Genomic DNA, 17,491 nt, shown 5'->3' on the forward strand with positions numbered 1-17,491 from the left:
TTTTAGTTGCATAATGAGCTCTGTTACAATTGCACGATCCGCTTTTTAATAGTAATAACAATCCATTTATTATTAGTAAATACTTGCTATGATTAAAAGGGATACTGTTTTATGTAACTAGCAGTACATTTATATCTTTACTTAAGTCAGAAGTTATAAATATGTGTGCTTGTGACTTTGTATTCTTGTCTTGGCAGTTGCAACACCCGGGTGTGGTGAATAAATCTAGTTTGAGTTTTCTCGGAGTCCGTCTGGATTATTGTACCAGAATTTAGAACCTAACACCATCATCACCATCTTCATCATCATCATCATCAACAACACAGGGACAGACAGCGTCAGCATCATCATCATCATCATCAACACAGGGACAGACAGCATCAGCATCATAATCAACACAGGGACAGACACGGTCAGCATCATCATCATCAACACAGGGACAGACAGCATCAGCATCATCAACACAGGGACAGACAGCGTCAGCATCATCATCATCATCATCATCAACACAGGGACAGACAGGGACAGTAAAACTCACCGTGACATAGACAGCCGAGTAGACACTGAGCGAGGCGTCTTTGGAAGGGAAGGAGCGTCGAGCCTTCTCCACAACGGCCGGGCTGCCGGTACAAATGTTACCTTTGGAGATGAACTGGTGGTTAAAGCGACACTCGGTGCCGGTGTAGTTGGGCTTACACACAGACAGGAAGTACGGCGCCAGGTTACCGGTCACTACCTGGCCAGCATTCACAAAGATGTCTGTTGCAAAAAGGCCAAATGCAAACACACCTGCAGGGGAAGACAGAGAGACTTGGTTGGCAAACAGGCTGAGCGCAAACAGACCTGCGGGGAGAGATACAGAGAGAGAGACTAGAGAGAGAGACTAGAGAGAGAGAGCAAGAGAGAGCGACTAGAGAGAGAGACTAGAGAGAGAGAGAGAGAGAGAGAATAGAGAGAGATACTAGAGAGAGAAGAGAAAAATAAAAAAGAGAGAGAGACTAGAGAAAGAGAGAGACTAGACAGAGAGAGAGAGCAAGAGAGAGAGAGAGTGAGAGAGAGACTAGAGAGAGAGAGAGAGACTAGAGAGAGAGAGAGAGAGCGAGAGAGAGTGAGACTAGAGAGAGAGAGACTAGAGAGAGAGACTAGAGACAGAGACTAGAGAGAGAGAGACTAGAGAGAGAGAGAGAGAGAGAGAGAGAGAGAGAGAGAGAGAGAGACGAGAGAGAGAGAGAGAGAGAGAGAGAGAGAGAGACTAGAGAGAGAGACTAGAGAGAGAGACTAGAGAGAGAGAGACTAGAGAGAGAGAGACTAGAGAGAGAGAGAGAGAGAGAGAGAGACTAGAGAGAGAGAGACTAGAGAGAGAGAGAGAGAGAGAGAGAGAGAGAGAGAGAGAGAGAGAGAGAGAGAGAGAGAGAGAGAGAGCGAGAGAGAGAAAGAAAGAGAGAAAAAAGAGAGAGAGACTTGGTTGGCAAATACACCTGCAGGTAGAGTCAAACAGCCCAGAGTTGGCAGGGGACAGGCTACCATCTGGGTTTGCATAGAATGAGACACTGGCTCCATGAAGCCCCATCAGAGAACTAAACCCCCAGACCTTCCAGCCCAGAAGGTGCGTCCCAAATTATACCCTATTCCCTTTATAGCGCACTACTTTTGATCAGGTTCCCATAGGGGGTCCATAGGGCTCTGGTCAGAAGTAGTGCACTATACAGGGAATAGAATGTAATTTGGGACAAAACATGAAGACAAAATGGAGGATTTAGCTCCAGACTATAATTCCACTAGGTCCCTGATGAAGTCAATATTTACACATGAGCAATTACATTATACTCCCATTAGGAACAAGAGACAATTAAACACTGAGGATACCCTGCATGTATTCCAAGAGACTATTAAGGCCCCTTTACTGGCTCAAATAGCTGACCAATCAGCCTGTTACCAACCCTTAGTAAACTTCTGGAAAAAAATGGTGTTTGACCAGATACAATGCTATTTCACAGTAAAAAAATTGACAACAGAAATTGACAACATGCCACTGACTTTGAGTAAAGCCAGAGTGTATATGATGTATGCGGATGACTCAACACTATACACACGTCAGCTACTACAGCGACTGAAGTCACTGCAACACTTAACAAAGAGCTGCAGTTAGTTTCAGAGTGGGTGGCAAGGAATATGTTTGCCCTAAATATTTCTAAAACTAAAAGCATTGTTTTTGGAACAAAACACTCACTAAACCCTAAACCTCAACTAAATCTTGTAATAAAGAATGTGGAAATTGAGCAAGTTGAGATGACTAAACTGCTTGGAGTAACACTAAGATTGTAAACTGTCATGGTCAAAACACATTGATACAACAGTAGCTAAGATGGCGGAGAAGTCTGTCCATAATAAAGCACTGCTCTGCCTTCTTAACAACACTATCAACAAGGCAGGTCCTACAGGCCCTAGTTTCTACCTTCTCAACAACACTATCAACAAGGCAGGTCCTACAGGCCCTAGTTTCTACCTTCTTAACAACACTATCAACAAGGCAGGTCCTACAGGCCTTAGTTTCTACCTTCTTAACAACACTATCAACAAGGCAGGTCCTACAGGCCCTAGTTTCTACCTTCTTAACAACACTATCAACAAGGCAGGTCCTACAGGCCCTAGTTTCTACCTTCTTAACAACACTATCAACAAGGCAGGTCCTACAGGCTCTAGTTTCTACCTTAACAACACAATCAACAAGGCAGGTCCTACAGGCCCTAGTTTCTACCTTCTGAACAACACTATCAACAAGGCAGGTCCTACAGGCCCTAGTTTCTACCTTCTTAACAACACTATCAACAAGGCAGGTCCTACAGGCTCTAGTTTCTACCTTAACAACACAATCAACAAGGCAGGTCCTACAGGCCCTGGTTTCTACCTTCTCAACAACACTATCAACAAGGCAGGTCCTACAGGCCCTAGTTTCTACCTTCTTAACAACACTATCAACAAGGCAGGTCCTACAGGCCCTAGTTTCTACCTTAACAACACTATCAACAAGGCAGGTCCTACAGGCCCTAGTTTCTACCTTAACAACACTATCAACAAGGCAGGTCCTACAGGCCCTAGTTTCTACCTTCTTAACAACACTATCAACAAGGCAGGTCCTACAGGCCCTAGTTTCTACCTTCTTAACAACACTATCAACAAGGCAGGTCCTACAGGCCCTAGTTTCTACCTTCTTAACAGCACTATCAACAAGGCAGGTCCTACAGGCCCTAGTTTCTACCTTCTTAACAACACTATCAACAAGGCAGGTCCTACAGGCCCTAGTTTCTACCTTAACAACACTATCAACAAGGCAGGTCCTACAGGCCCTAGTTTCTACCTTCTTAACAGCACTATCAACAAGGCAGGTCCTACAGGCCCTAGTTTCTACCTTAACAACACTATCAACAAGGCAGGTCCTACAGGCCCTAGTTTCTACCTTCTTAACAACACTATCAACAAGGCAGGTCCTACAGGCCCTAGTTTCTACCTTCTTAACAGCACTATCAACAAGGCAGGTCCTACAGGCCCTAGTTTCTACCTTCTCAACAGCACTATCAACAAGGCTGGTCCTACAGGCCCTAGTTTAGTCACACCTGGACTACTGTTCAGTCGTGTGGTCAGGTGCAATTGTCTCAGAACAGGGCAGCACGGCTGGCCCTTGGATGTACAAAGAGAGCTAATATTAATAATATGCATGTCAATCTCTCCTGGCTCAAAGTGGAGGAGAGATTGACTTAATCACTACTATTTATGAGAGGTATTGACATGTTGAATGCACCGAGCTGTCTGTCTAAACTACTGGCACACAGCTCAGGCACCCATACATACCCCACAAGACATGGCACCAGAGGTCTCTTCACAGTCCCCAAGTCCAGAACAGACTATGGGAGGCGCACAGTACTACATAGAGCCATGACTACATGGAACTCTATTCCACATCAATGAACTGATGCAGCAGTAAAATTTGATTTAAAAAACAGATAAAAAAACATCTTATGGAACAGCGGGGACTGTGAAGCAACACAAACATTGGCACAGACACACACACACACACAAACACACACACACACACACATACGATAACATATGCACTACACATACACATGGATTTAGTACTGTAGATATGTGGTAGTGGTGGAGTAGGGGCCTGAGGGCACACAGTGTGTTGTGAAATCTGTGAATGTATTGTAATGTTTTTAAAATGGTATAACCTGCCTTAATGTTGCTGGACCCCAGGAAGAGTAGCTGCTGCTTTGGCAACAGCTAATGGAGATCCATAATAAATAAAAATAAAAATAAACAGTATATTTGACCTGAGGAGAACCTGCCTGCATTCCAAGTGGCACCCTATTCCCTTTCTTTTGACCAGAGCCCATAAGGCCGGGGTCCTCAATTACAATCAGCAGCGGGCCTATTTTACCTTGAGCGGATGGTCAATCAGCAGCGGGCCTATTTACCTTGAGCCGATGGTCAATCAGCAGCGGGCCTATTTTACCTTGAGCCGATGGTCAATCAGCAGGGGGCCTATTTTACCTTGAGCCGATGGTCAATCAGCAGCGGGCCTATTTTACCTTGAGCCGATGGTCAATCAGCAGCGGGCCTATTTTACCTTGAGCCGATGGTCAATCAGCAGGGGGCCTATTTTACCTTGAGCCGATGGTCAATCAGCAGCGGGCCTATTTTACCTTGAGCCGATGGTCAATCAGCAGCGGGCCTATTTTACCTTGAGCCGATGGTCAATCAGCAGGGGGCCTATTTTACCTTGAGCCGATGGTCAATCAGCAGGGGGCCTATTTTACCTTGAGCCGATGGTCAATCAGCAGCGGGCCTATTTTACCTTGAGCCGATGGTCAATCAGCAGCGGGCCTATTTTACCTTGAGCCGATGGTCAATCAGCAGCGGGCCTATTTTACCTTGAGCCGATGGTCAATCAGCAGGGGGCCTATTTTACCTTGAGCCGATGGTCAATCAGCAGGGGGCCTATTTTACCTTGAGCCGATGGTCAATCAGCAGCGGGCCTATTTTACCTTGAGCCGATGGTCAATCAGCAGCGGGCCTATTTTACCTTGAGCCGATGGTCAATCAGCAGCGGGCCTATTTTACCTTGAGCCGATGGTCAATCAGCAGCGGGCCTATTTTACCTTCAGCCGATGGTCGGAACATAGTTATTAAAAAAATGGCGCTACAAATTGACAGGCAATAATCCCAAACAGATTCAACATTTGACAAAAACAAAATAACGTCAAACCTTGATTACATTGGGATGCGATCACATCTCTCTCTTAATGGGAACAGATGTATAAGTTTCGTTGTTGGACATAAAATAAAGTAAAATCACCAGGAAATCAGTTTCAAAACGATTATAATTTAGGATATCTATTGGGGAAAGCTGCTGTAAGGGTGTCATTTGGGATGTACAGTGCCTTGCAAAAGTATTCACCCCCCTTGGCGTTTTTCATATTTTGTTTCATTACAACCTGTAATTTAAATGGATTTTTATTTGGATTTATTGTAGTGGACATACACAAAATAGTCCCAATTGGTGAAGTGAAATGAAAAACATTACTTGTTTCAAAAAGTTCTCAAAAATAAAAAACTGAAAAGTGGTGTGTTCATATGTATTCACCCCCTTCGCTATGAAGCCCCTAAAAAAAGATCTGGTGCAACCAATTACCATCAGAAGTCACATAATTAGTTAAATAAAGTCCACCTGTGTGCAATCTAAGTGTCACATGATCTGTCACATTATCTCAGTGTATATACACCTGTTCTGAAAGGCCCCAGAGTCTGCAACACCACTAAGCAAGCGGCACCACCAAGCAAGCGGCACCATGAAGACCAAGGAGATCTCCAAACAGGTCAGGGACAAAGTTGTGGAGAAGTAGAGATCAGGGTTGGGTTATAAAAACATATCCTAAACTTTGAACATACCACAGAGCAACATTATATACCTTATTAAAAAATGAAAAGAATATGGCACCACAACAAACCTGCCAAGAGAGGGCCGCCCACCAAAACTCACAGACCAGGCAAGGAGGGCATTAATCAGAGGCAACAAAGAGACCAAAGATAACCCTGAAGGAGCTGCAAAGCTCCACAGTGGAGATTGGACTATCTGTCCATAGGACCACTTTAAGCCATACACTCCACAGAGCTGGGCTTTACGGAAGAGTGGCCAGAAGAGTGGCCAGAAAAAAGCAATTGCTTAAAACCTGTTGGGGATAGGGGGCAGTATTTGCACAGCCGGATAAAAAACATAACCCGATTTAATCTGGTTACTACTCCTGCCCAGTAACTAGAATATGCATATAATTAGTAGATTTGGATAGAAAACACTCTAAAGTTTCTAAAACTGTTTGAATGGTGTCTGTGAGTATAACAGAACTCATATGGCAGTCACAACCCTGAGACAAATCCTAACAGGAAGTGGAAATCTGATGTGTGGAATCACTTTCAAGCCTTTGCCATTGAAACACACAGGGACTTATTAATCATTGAGAACTTCCTAAGGCTTCCACTAGATGTCAACAGTCTTTACAAAGTGGTTTGAGTCTTCTATGGTAGAAACTGACCCAAAGAGAGGCTTGGGAAGTTGGTCACAGGGGGAGGGCCATTACTACTATGACGCGGCGCCCATGGGAAACCTTTTGTTCCGAAACGTTTAGTTAGACAATGCAATCGTCCGCCTTGAATATTATTGAAGCTCTGGTTGAAAAAGGCCCTAAAGATTTATGTTATACAACGTTTCACATGTTTGAATGAACGTAAATATATATTTTTTGCACATTCGTGACGACAAGTCCAGCGCGCCTCGTACATTATGAGTAGCCTTCAGAACGCGCTAACAAGAAATAACTATTGGGACATAAATTATTAACTTTTTCGAACAAAACTACTTTTGTTGTGGACCTGGGATTCCTGGAAGTGCCTTCTGATGAAGATAATCAAAGGTAAGGGAATATTTACAATAGTATATTTGATTTCAGATGGTTCCAAGATGGAGCTAACATGTATCGCCTAGCCTATTTTTCTGAGTATACCACGTCGTTTATTGCAAAGTGTGATTTCCCAGTAAAGTTATTTTGAAATCTGGCAATGCGGTTGCATTCACGAGATGTTAATCTCTAATTTTTTTAATTTTAACAATGTTTTCGAATAGTAATTTTGTAAATTGTAGCGCTGATTCACCGGAAGCATTTGAGGGAAAATATTTTCTGAACGTCACGCGCCGATGTAAAATGCTGTTTTTATATATAAATATGAACTTTATCGAACAAAAAATGCATGTATTGTGTAACATGATGTCCTAGGAGTGTCATCTGATGAAGATTGTCAAAGGTTAGTGCTGCATTTAGCTGTGTTTTGGGTATTTGTGATGCATGCTATTTGCTTTGAAAATAGCAGTGTGATTTTTTTTGCCAGGGTACTCTCCTAACATAATCTAATGTTTTGTTTTTCAAATCAAATCAAATTTATTTATATAGCCCTTCGTATATCAGCTGAAATCTCAAAGTGCTGTACAGAAACCCAGCCTAAAACCCCAAACAGCAAGCAATGCATGTGAAAGAAGCACGGTGGCTAGGAAAAAGTCCTTTTGCTGTAAAGCCTTTTTGAAATCGGACAACGTGGTTCGATTCAGGAGAGGTGCATCTATAAAATGGTGTAAAATAGTAATATGTTTGAGAAATTGAAGTTATAGCATTTATGAGGTATTTGTATTTCGCGCGATGCGATTCCACTGGCTGTTGACTAGGGTGGAAGCGTCCCACGTTTCCCAGACAGGTTAAAGAAAAAAATAAGCAAACAGGTTTGGTGTTTGCCAAAAGGCATGTGGGAGACTCTTCAAACATTTGGAAGAAGGTACTCTGGTCAAATGAGACTAAAATGTAGCTTTTTGGCTATCAATGAAAATGCTATGTCTGGCACAAACCCAGCACATCTCATCACCCAACGAGAACACCATCCCCACAGTGAAGCATGGTGGTGGCAGCATCACTGTGGGGATGTTTTTCCATCGGCAGGGACTGGGAAACTGGTCAGAATTGAAGGAATGATGGATGGCGCTAAATAAGGGGAAATTCTTGAGGGAAACTTGTTTGTTTTCCAGAAATTTGAGACTGGGACGAAGGTTCACCTTCCAGCAGGACAATGACCCTAAGCATACTGCTAAAGCAACACTCAAGTAGTTTAAGTGGAAACATTTAAATGTCTTGGAATGGCCTAGTCAAAGCCCAGACCTCAATCCAATTGAGAATCTGTGGTATGACCTCTGGACCAACTCACTGCCACAGTCATACTCTGGACCTAGTTTTGTCCCATGGAATAAATGTTGTGGATCTTAATGTTTTTTCCTCATAATCCTGGACTATCGGACCACCATTTTATTACGTTTGCAATCGCAACAAATAATCTGCTCAGACCCCAACCAAGGAGCATTAAAAGCCGTGCTATAAATTCTCAGACAACCCAAAGATTCCTTGATGCCCTTCCAGACTCCCTCTGCCTGCCCAATGATGTCAGAGGACAAAAATCAGTTAAATTGTTATGGATAGGGGGCAGTATTTTCACGGCCGGATAAAAAACGTACCCGATTTAATCTGATTATTACTCCTGCCCAGAAACTAGAATATCCATATAATTATTAGCTTTGGATAGAAAACACTCCAAAGTTTCTAAAACTGTTTGAATGGTGTCTGTGAGTATAACAGAACTCATTTGGCAGGCCAAAACCTAAGAAGATTCCAAACAGGAAGCGCCCTCTCTGACTATTTCTTGGCCTTCTTGATCATCTCTATCCAAAACAGGGGATCTCTGCTGTAACGTGACATTTTCTAACGCTCCCATAGGCTCTCAGAAGGTGCCAGAAAGTTGAATGATGACTTTGCAGGCCATGGCTGAAAAACAGTAGCGCATTTGGATAGTGGTCGATCTGAGAACAATGAGACTGGGGGCGCGTGCACGAGACGACTCCATGTTTTTATTTTTTCGTCTTTGAACGAAAATAGGGTTTCCCGGTCGAAATATTATCGCTGTTTTACGAGAAAAATCGCATAAAAATGGATTTTAAACAGCGTTTGACATGCTTCGAAGTACGGTAATGGAATATTTTGAAATTTTATGTCACGAAACGCGCCGGGCGCGTCACCCTTCTTTACCCTTCGGATAGTGTCTTGAACGCACGAACAAAACGTGCGTTCAATTTGGATATAACTATGGATTATTTGGAACCAAACCAACATTTGTTATTGAAGTAGAAGTCCTGGGAGTGCATTCTGACAAAGAACAGCAAAGGTAATCCAAATTTTCTTATAGTAAATCTGAGTTTGGTGAGGGCCAAACATGGTGGGTGTCAAAATAGCTAGCCATGATGGCCGGGCTATCTACTCAGAATATTGCAAAATGTGCTTTCACCGAAAAGCTATTTTAAAATCGGACACCACGATTGCATAAAGGAGTTCTGTATCTATAATTCTTAAAATAATTGTTATGTTTTTTGTGTACGTTTATCGTGAGTAATTTAGTAAATTCACCGGAAGTGTTCGGTGGGAATGCTAGTTCTGAACGTCACATGCTAATGTAAAAAGCTGTTTTTTGATATAAATATGAACTTGATTGAACAAAACATGCATGTATTGTATATCATAATGTCCTAGGAGTGTCATCTGATGAAGATCATCAAAGGTTAGTGCTGCATTTAGCTGTGGTTTTGTTTTTTGTGACATTATATGCTAGCTTGAAAAATGGGTGTCTGATTATTTCTGGCTGGGTACTCTGCTGGCATAATCTAATGTTTTGCTTTCGCTGTAAAGCCTTTTTGAAATCGGACAGTGTGGTTAGATAAAGGAGAGTCTTGTCTTTAAAATGGTGTAAAATAGTCATATGTTTGAAAAATTGAAGTTTTGGGATTTTTGAGGAATTTGTAATTCGCGCCACGCCTATCATTGGATATTGGAGCAGGTGTTCCGCTAGCGGAACGTCTAGATGTAAGAGTTAACTACCTAACTGAGGAACTCAATTTAACCTTGCGCAATACCCTAGATGCAGTTGTACCCCTAAAAACTAAAAACTAAAAACATTTGTCATAAGAGACTAGCTCCCTGGTATACAGAAAATACACGAGCTCTGAAGCAAGCTTCCAGAAAATTGGAACGGAAATGGCGCCACACCAAACCGGAAGTCTTCCGACTAGCTTGGAAAGACAGTACCGTGCAGTATCGAAGAGCCCTCACTGCTGCTCGATCATCCTATTTTTCCAACGTAATTGAGGAAAATAAGAACAATCCAAAATGTATTTTTGATACTGCCACAAAGCTAACTAAAAAGCAGCATTCCCAAGAGAGGATGGCTTTCACTTCAGCAGTAATGAATTCATGAACTTCTTTGAGGAAAAGATCATGATCATTAGAAAGCTAATTACGGACTCCTCTTTAAATCTGCGTATTCCTCCAAAGCTCCGTTGTCCTGAGTCTGCAAAACTCTGCCAGGACCTAGGATCAAGGGAGAAACTAAAGTGTTTTAGTACTATATCTCTTGACACAATGATGAAAATAATCATGGCCTCTAAACCTTCAAGCTGCATACTGAACACTATTCCAACTAAACTACTGAAAGAGCTGCTTTCTGTGCTTGGCCCTCCTATGTTGAACATAATAAACGGCTCTCTATCTACCGGATGTGTAGCAAACTCACTAAAAAGTGGCAGTAATAAAGCCTCTCTTGAAAAAGCCAAATCTTGACCCAGAAATTATAAAAAACTATCGGCCTATATCGAATCTTCCATTCCTCTCAAAAATGTTAGAAGAAGCTGTTGCGCAGCAACTCACTGCCTTCCTGAAGACAAACAATGTATACGAAACGCTTCAGTCTGGTTTTAGACCCCATGATAGCACTGAGACTGCACTTGTGAAGGTGGTAAATGACCTTTTAATGACGTCAGACCGAGGCTCTGCATCTGTCCTCGTGCTCCTAGATCTTAGTGCTGCTTTTGATACCATCGATCACCACATTCTTTTGGAGAGATTGGAAACCCTAATTGGTCTACATGGACAAGTTCTGGCCTGGTTTAGATCTTATATGTCGGAAAGATATCAGTATGTCTCTGTGAATGGTTTGTCCTCTGACAAATCAACTGTAAATTTCGGTGTTCCTCAAGGTTCCGTTTTAGGACCACTATTGTTTTCACTATATATTTTACATTTTGGGGATGTCATTCGAAAACATAATGTTAAATTTCACTGCTATGCGGATGACACACAGCTGTACATTTCAATGAAACATGGTGAAGCCCCAAAATTGCCCTCACTAGAAGCCTGTGACTCAGACATAAGGAAGTGGATGGCTGCAAACGTTCTACTTTTAAACTCGGACAAAACAGAGATGCTTGTTCTAGGTCCCAAGAAACAAAGAGATCTTCTGTTGAATCTGACAATTAATCTGGATGGTTGTACAGTCGTCTCAAATAAAACTGTGAAGGACCTCGGCGTTACTCTGGACCCTGATCTCTCTTTTGAAGAAAATATCAAAACTGTTTCAAGGACAGCTTTTTGCCATCTACGTAACATTGCAAAAATCAGAAACTTTCTGTCCAAAAATGACGCAGAAAAATTAATCCATGCCTTTGTTACTTCTAGGTTGGATTACTGCAATGCTCTACTTTCCGGCTACCCGGATAAAGCACTAAATAAACTTCAGTTAGTGCTAAATACGGCTGCTAGAATCCTGACTAGAACCAAAATATTTTATCATATTACTCCAGTGCTAGCCTCCCTACACTGGCTTCCTGTTAAGGCAAGGGCTGATCTCAAGGTTTTACTGCTAACCTACAAAGCATTACATGGGCTTGCTCCTACCTATCGTTCCGATTTGGTCCTGCCGTACATACCTACACGTACGCTACGGTCACAAGACGCGGGCCTCCTAATTGTCCCTAGAATTTCTAAGTAAACATCTGGAGGCAGGGTTTTCTCCTATAGAGCTCCATTTTTATGGAATGGTCTGCCTACCCATGTGAGAGACGCAGACTCAGTCTCAACCTTTAAGTCTTTACTGAAGACTCATCTCTTCAGTAGGTCCTATGATTAAGTGTAGTCTGGCCCAGGGGTGTGAAGGTGAACAGAAAGGCTGGAGCAACGAACCGCCCTTGCTGTCTCTGCCTGGCCAATTCCCCTCTCTCCACTGGGATTCTCTGCCTCTAACCCTATTACAGGGGCTGAGTCACTGGCTTACTGGTGTTCTTCCATGCCGTCCCTGGGAGGGGTGCGTCACTTGAGTGGGTTGAGTCACTAACGTGGTCTTCCTGTCTGGGTTGGCGCCCCCCCTTGGGTTGTGGCGTGGCGGAGATCTTTGTGGGCTATACTCTGCCTTGTCTCGGGATGGTAAGTTGGTGGTTGGAGATATCCCTCCAGTGGTGTGGGGGCTGTGCTTTGGCAAAGTGGGTGGGGTTATATCCTACCTGTTTGGCCCTGTCCGGGGGTTTCATCGGATGGGGCCACAGTGTCTCCTGACCCCTCCTGTCTCAGCCTCCAGTATTTATGCTGCAGTAGTTTATGTGTCGGGGGGCTAGGGTCAGTCTGTCACATCTGGAGTATTTCTCTTGTCTTATCCGGTGTCCTGTGTGAATATAAATATGCTCTCTCTAATTCTCTCTTTCTCTCTCTCTCTCTCTCGGAGGACCTGAGCCCTAGGACCATGCCTCAGCACTACCTGGCATGATGACTCCTTGCTGTCCCCATTCCACCTGGCCGTGATGGTGCTCCAGTTCCAACTGTTCTGCCTGCGGCTATGGAACCCTAACCTGTTCACCGGACGTGCTACCTGTCCCAGACCTGCTGTCCCAGACCTGCTGGAACCCTGACCTGTTCACCGGACGTGCTACCTGTCCCAGACCTGCTGTTTTCAACTCTCTAGAGACAGCAGGAGCGGTAGAGATACTCTCAAAGATCGGCTATGAAAAAGCCAACTGACACTTACTCTTGTGTTGCTGACTTGTTCCACCCTCGACAACTACTATGATTATTATTATTTGACCATGCTGGTCATTTATGAACATTTGAACATCTTGGCCATGTGCTGTTATTATCTCCACCCGGCACAGCCAGAAGAGGACTGGCCACCCCTCATAGCCTGGTTCCTCTCTAGGTTTCTTCCTAGGTTTTGGCCTTTCTAGGGAGTTTTTCCTAGCCACCGTGCTTCTACACCTGCATTGCTTGCTGTTTGGGGTTTTAGGCTGGGTTTCTGTACAGCACTTTGAGATATCAGCTGATGTAAGAAGGGCTATATAAATACATTTGATTTGATTTGATTTAAGGATTGGCCCCTTTTTTTCAATTTTTGCCTAAAATGGCATACCCAAATCTAACTGCCTGTATCTCAGGGCCTGATGCAAGGATATGCATTTTCTTGGTACCATTTGAAAGGAAACAATTTGTAGTTTGTGTAAATATGAAAGGAATGCAGGAGAATATAACACATTAGATCTGAAAAAAGATAATATAACATCCGTTGTTTGGTATTTTTTTGTACCATGATCTTTGAAATGCAAGAGAAAGGACATAATGTATTATTCCAGCCCAGGTGTAATTTAGATATTGCCCACAAGATGGCAGCAGTGTATGTGCAACGTTTTAGTGTGATCCAATGAAACATTGAATTTCTGTTCAAAATTTTGTATCAAGACTGGCCAAATGTGCCGAATTTGTTTATTAATAACTAATTCATGTTCAAAACTGTGCACTCTCCTCATGGTATTCTTTCACTGTAATAGCTACTGTAAATTGGACAATGCAGTTAAATTAACAAGAATTTAAGCTTTCTGCCCATATCAGATATGTCTATGTCCTGGGAAACGTTCTTGTTACTTACAACCTCATGCTAATCGCATTAGTCTACATTAGCTCAACAGTCCCGCAGGGGACACACCAATCCTGAAGAAGTTTTAAAGATTGCTGTACCATCAGCAGGAACCCATCCAACTTGAAGGAGCTGGAGCAGTTTTGCCTTGAAGAATGGGCAAAAGTCCCAGTGTCTAGATGTGCCAAGCTTATAGAGACATACCCCAAGAGACAGGCAGCTGTAATTGCTGCAAAATGTGGCTCTACAAAGTATTGACTTTGGGGGGATGAATAGTTATGTACGCTCAAGTTTTCTGTTTTTTTGTCTTATTTCTTGTTTGTTTCACAAAAAAAATATTTTGCATCTTCAAAGTGGAAGGCCTGTTTTGTAAATCAAGTGATACAAACCCCCCAAAAATCAATTTTAATTCCAGGTTGTAAGGCAACAAAATAGGAAAAATGCCAAGGGGGTGAATACTTTCGCAAGGCAATGTATGTCCCCTAAAGTAGTGAATGAATAGCCCTTTTGATCCTGACCTGCATGGTAAACTGTGATCCTGACTTGCATGGTAAGCTGTGATAAAAACTTTATTTAACTAGGCAAGTCAGTTAAGAACAAATTGTTATTTACAATGACAGCCCTAGGAACAGTGGGTTTACTGCCTTGTTCAGGGGAAGAACGACAGATTTTTACCTTGTCAGCTCAGGGATTCGATCAAGCAACCTTTCAGTTACTGGCCCAACGTTCTAACCACTATGCTACCACTAGGCTAGGTTATCTGCCTGGGCCTCTCTGCCTGGGCCTCTCTGCCTGGGCCTCTCTGCCTGGGGATCCTGTGTTGTGAAGGGACTGCCTTCATTTTTAAGTTCATGAAATACACAGAGTGTACAAAACATTAAGAACACCTTCCTAACATTGAGTTGCACCCCCTTTTCCCCGCAGAACAGCCTCAATTCATCGGGGCATGGACTCTACAAGGTGTCGAAAGCATTCATTACATTAGAGAAGCTCTCCCTTCTTACTGTATTACGTCACGCTGCATCTGCCAATTCACTGAACCGTCTTCCAGCCACGACAACAGCAATAAATCAAACGATTTACTTCATAATTATCAGCTAGATATGTGAATCGTAATAATCTAGCTAGCCAGCTGAATGAATGAATTACATTTTTTTTATTTGTGTCAAATTGCCAGTTGGCAACCCATCCCTTATGGAATTAATTGACACATAAACAAACATTACAATAATTCACTGTGGTAATTAAAAGATAATTATTCTTCCGGTGATCTCTGTATTGCGCATCGCATAAAGAGTGAAAAAATCTAAAATAATAAAACAAAAACAATAAAAAGTAAGGTCAAAATTAATACATAATAGGAAATGATATCCCTAGAGCAGTACAATAATATACATACATACACACACACTGTATAAATGCACATAGATACTTACATACATGCATACATACACACTGTATAAATACATGCATACACACTGCATAAATACACATAGATACATACATACACACTGTATAAATACATGCATACATACACACTGTATAAATACATGCATACATACTGCATAAATACACATAGATACATACATACACACTGTATAAATACATGCATACATACCACACTGTATAAATACACACTGTATAAATACATGCATACATACCACACTGTATAAATACACATAGATACATACATACACACTGTATAAATACACATAGATACATACATACCACACTGCATAAATACACATAGATACATACTGCATAAATACACATAGATACATACATACACACTGTATAAATACATGCATACATACTGCATAAATACACATAGATACATACATACACACTGTATAAATACATGCATACATACCACACTGTATAAATACACACTGTATAAATACATGCATACATACCACACTGTATAAATACACATAGATACATACATACACACTCTATAAATACACATACATACACACTGTATAAATACACATAGATACATACATACCACACTGTATAAATACACATAGATACATACATACATACATACATACATACATACATACATACATACATACATACATACATACATACATACTGTATAAATACACATAGATACATACATACTGTATAAATACACATAGATACATACATACACACTGTATAAATACACATAGATACATACATACACACTGCATAAATGCACATAGATACATGCACACATACTGCATAAATACACATACATACATACATGCATACATACTGTATAAATACACATAGATACATACATACCACACTGCATAAATACACATAGATACATACTGCATAAATACACATAGATACATACATACCACACTGTATAAATACACATAGATACATACATACACAGATAAATAAATAAGGAAAAACACAAACAAAACCTGGGTAAACAGGTAAAAATGATATAAAACTAATGTTACACTGGGTAGATGTACATTTTTTGTGGGTTGCTACCAACTCTTAAAATGATGTACAAAATGGAATACGCATTCGAGAAGTGCCTTCTGTGCTCCGTTTCACAGACTTTAATATGGACTCATTCTCCGACCCTCCTTGCTCTCAATCTCCGACCCTCCTGGCTCTCAATCTCCGACCCTCCTTGCTCTCATTCTCCGACCCTCCTTGCTCTCATTCTCCGACCCTCCTGGCTCTCATTCTCCGACCCTCCTGGCTCTCAATCTCCGACCCTCCTGGCTCTCATTCTCAGACCCTCCTTGCTCTCATTCTCAGACCCTCCATGCTCTCATTCTCAGACCCTCCTTGCTCTCATTCTCCGACCCTCCTTGCTCGGAGCAAGGCAGTATGCATTTTGAGAAACAACCTCCGTGTATGACGCATTATTATCTGGATTGTTTGCCCATTAAATAATATTCCTTTGTATTCTAATTCCCTAAGTCTGCCTGGGCCTCTCTGTCTGCCTGGGCCTCTCTGTCTGCCTGGGCCTCTCTGTCTGCCTGGGCCTCTCTGTCTGCCTGGGTCTCTCTGTCTGCCTGGGCCTCTCTGTCTGCCTGGGCCTCTCTGTCTGCCTGGGTCTCTCTGTCTGCCTGGGTCTCTCTGTCTGCCTGGGCCTCTCTGTCTGCCTGGGGATCCTGTGTCGTGAAGGGAGAGGCTGAGAATAACAAAGTGCTGGGTTGTGTCCCATATGGTACCCTATTCTCTAGTCCCCTACTACCTGCAGGCCCTGGTCAACAGTAGTGCCCTACTACCTATATAAAGAATGGTTTGGGACTGAACCATGAGTATAAAAAATATCACCAACACTGAGCTGAGGAGATGAGGGAGAGACAAGAGGCTCAGAGAGAGGTGAGCTCTCTGGTCACTAGTGTGGAAGACAGGCTCAGAGAGAGGTGAGCTCTCTGGTCACTAGTGTGGAAGACAGGCTCAGAGAGAGGTGAGCTCTCTGGTCACTAGTGTGGAAGACAGGCTCAGAGAGAGGTGAGCTCTCTGGTCACTAGCGTGGAAGACAGACAAGCGGCTCAGAGAGAGGTGAGCTCTCTGGTCACTAGTGTGGAAGACAGACAAGAGGCTCAGAGAGAGGTGAGCTCTCTGGTCACTAGTGTGGAAGACAGGCTCAGGGAGATGTGAG

At 42.5% G+C, this 17,491-nt stretch overlaps 1 protein-coding gene across 1 annotated transcript in view; it reads right to left on the reverse strand.

Annotated features, from left to right (window-relative positions):
- Window positions 1-17,491, reverse strand: part of LOC115149517 (phospholipid phosphatase-related protein type 1) — a 128,808-nt gene that overhangs the window by 45,734 nt on the left and 65,583 nt on the right. Inside the window, exon 5 of the mRNA XM_029692450.1 lies at window positions 539-789. Coding sequence (XP_029548310.1) covers window positions 539-789 — 251 coding nt within the window. The remainder of the gene's footprint in view (window positions 1-538; window positions 790-17,491) is intronic.

Source organism: Salmo trutta, chromosome 15 (assembly GCF_901001165.1).
Source record: "Salmo trutta chromosome 15, fSalTru1.1, whole genome shotgun sequence".
NCBI classification, from domain to species: Eukaryota; Metazoa; Chordata; class Actinopteri; order Salmoniformes; family Salmonidae; genus Salmo; species Salmo trutta.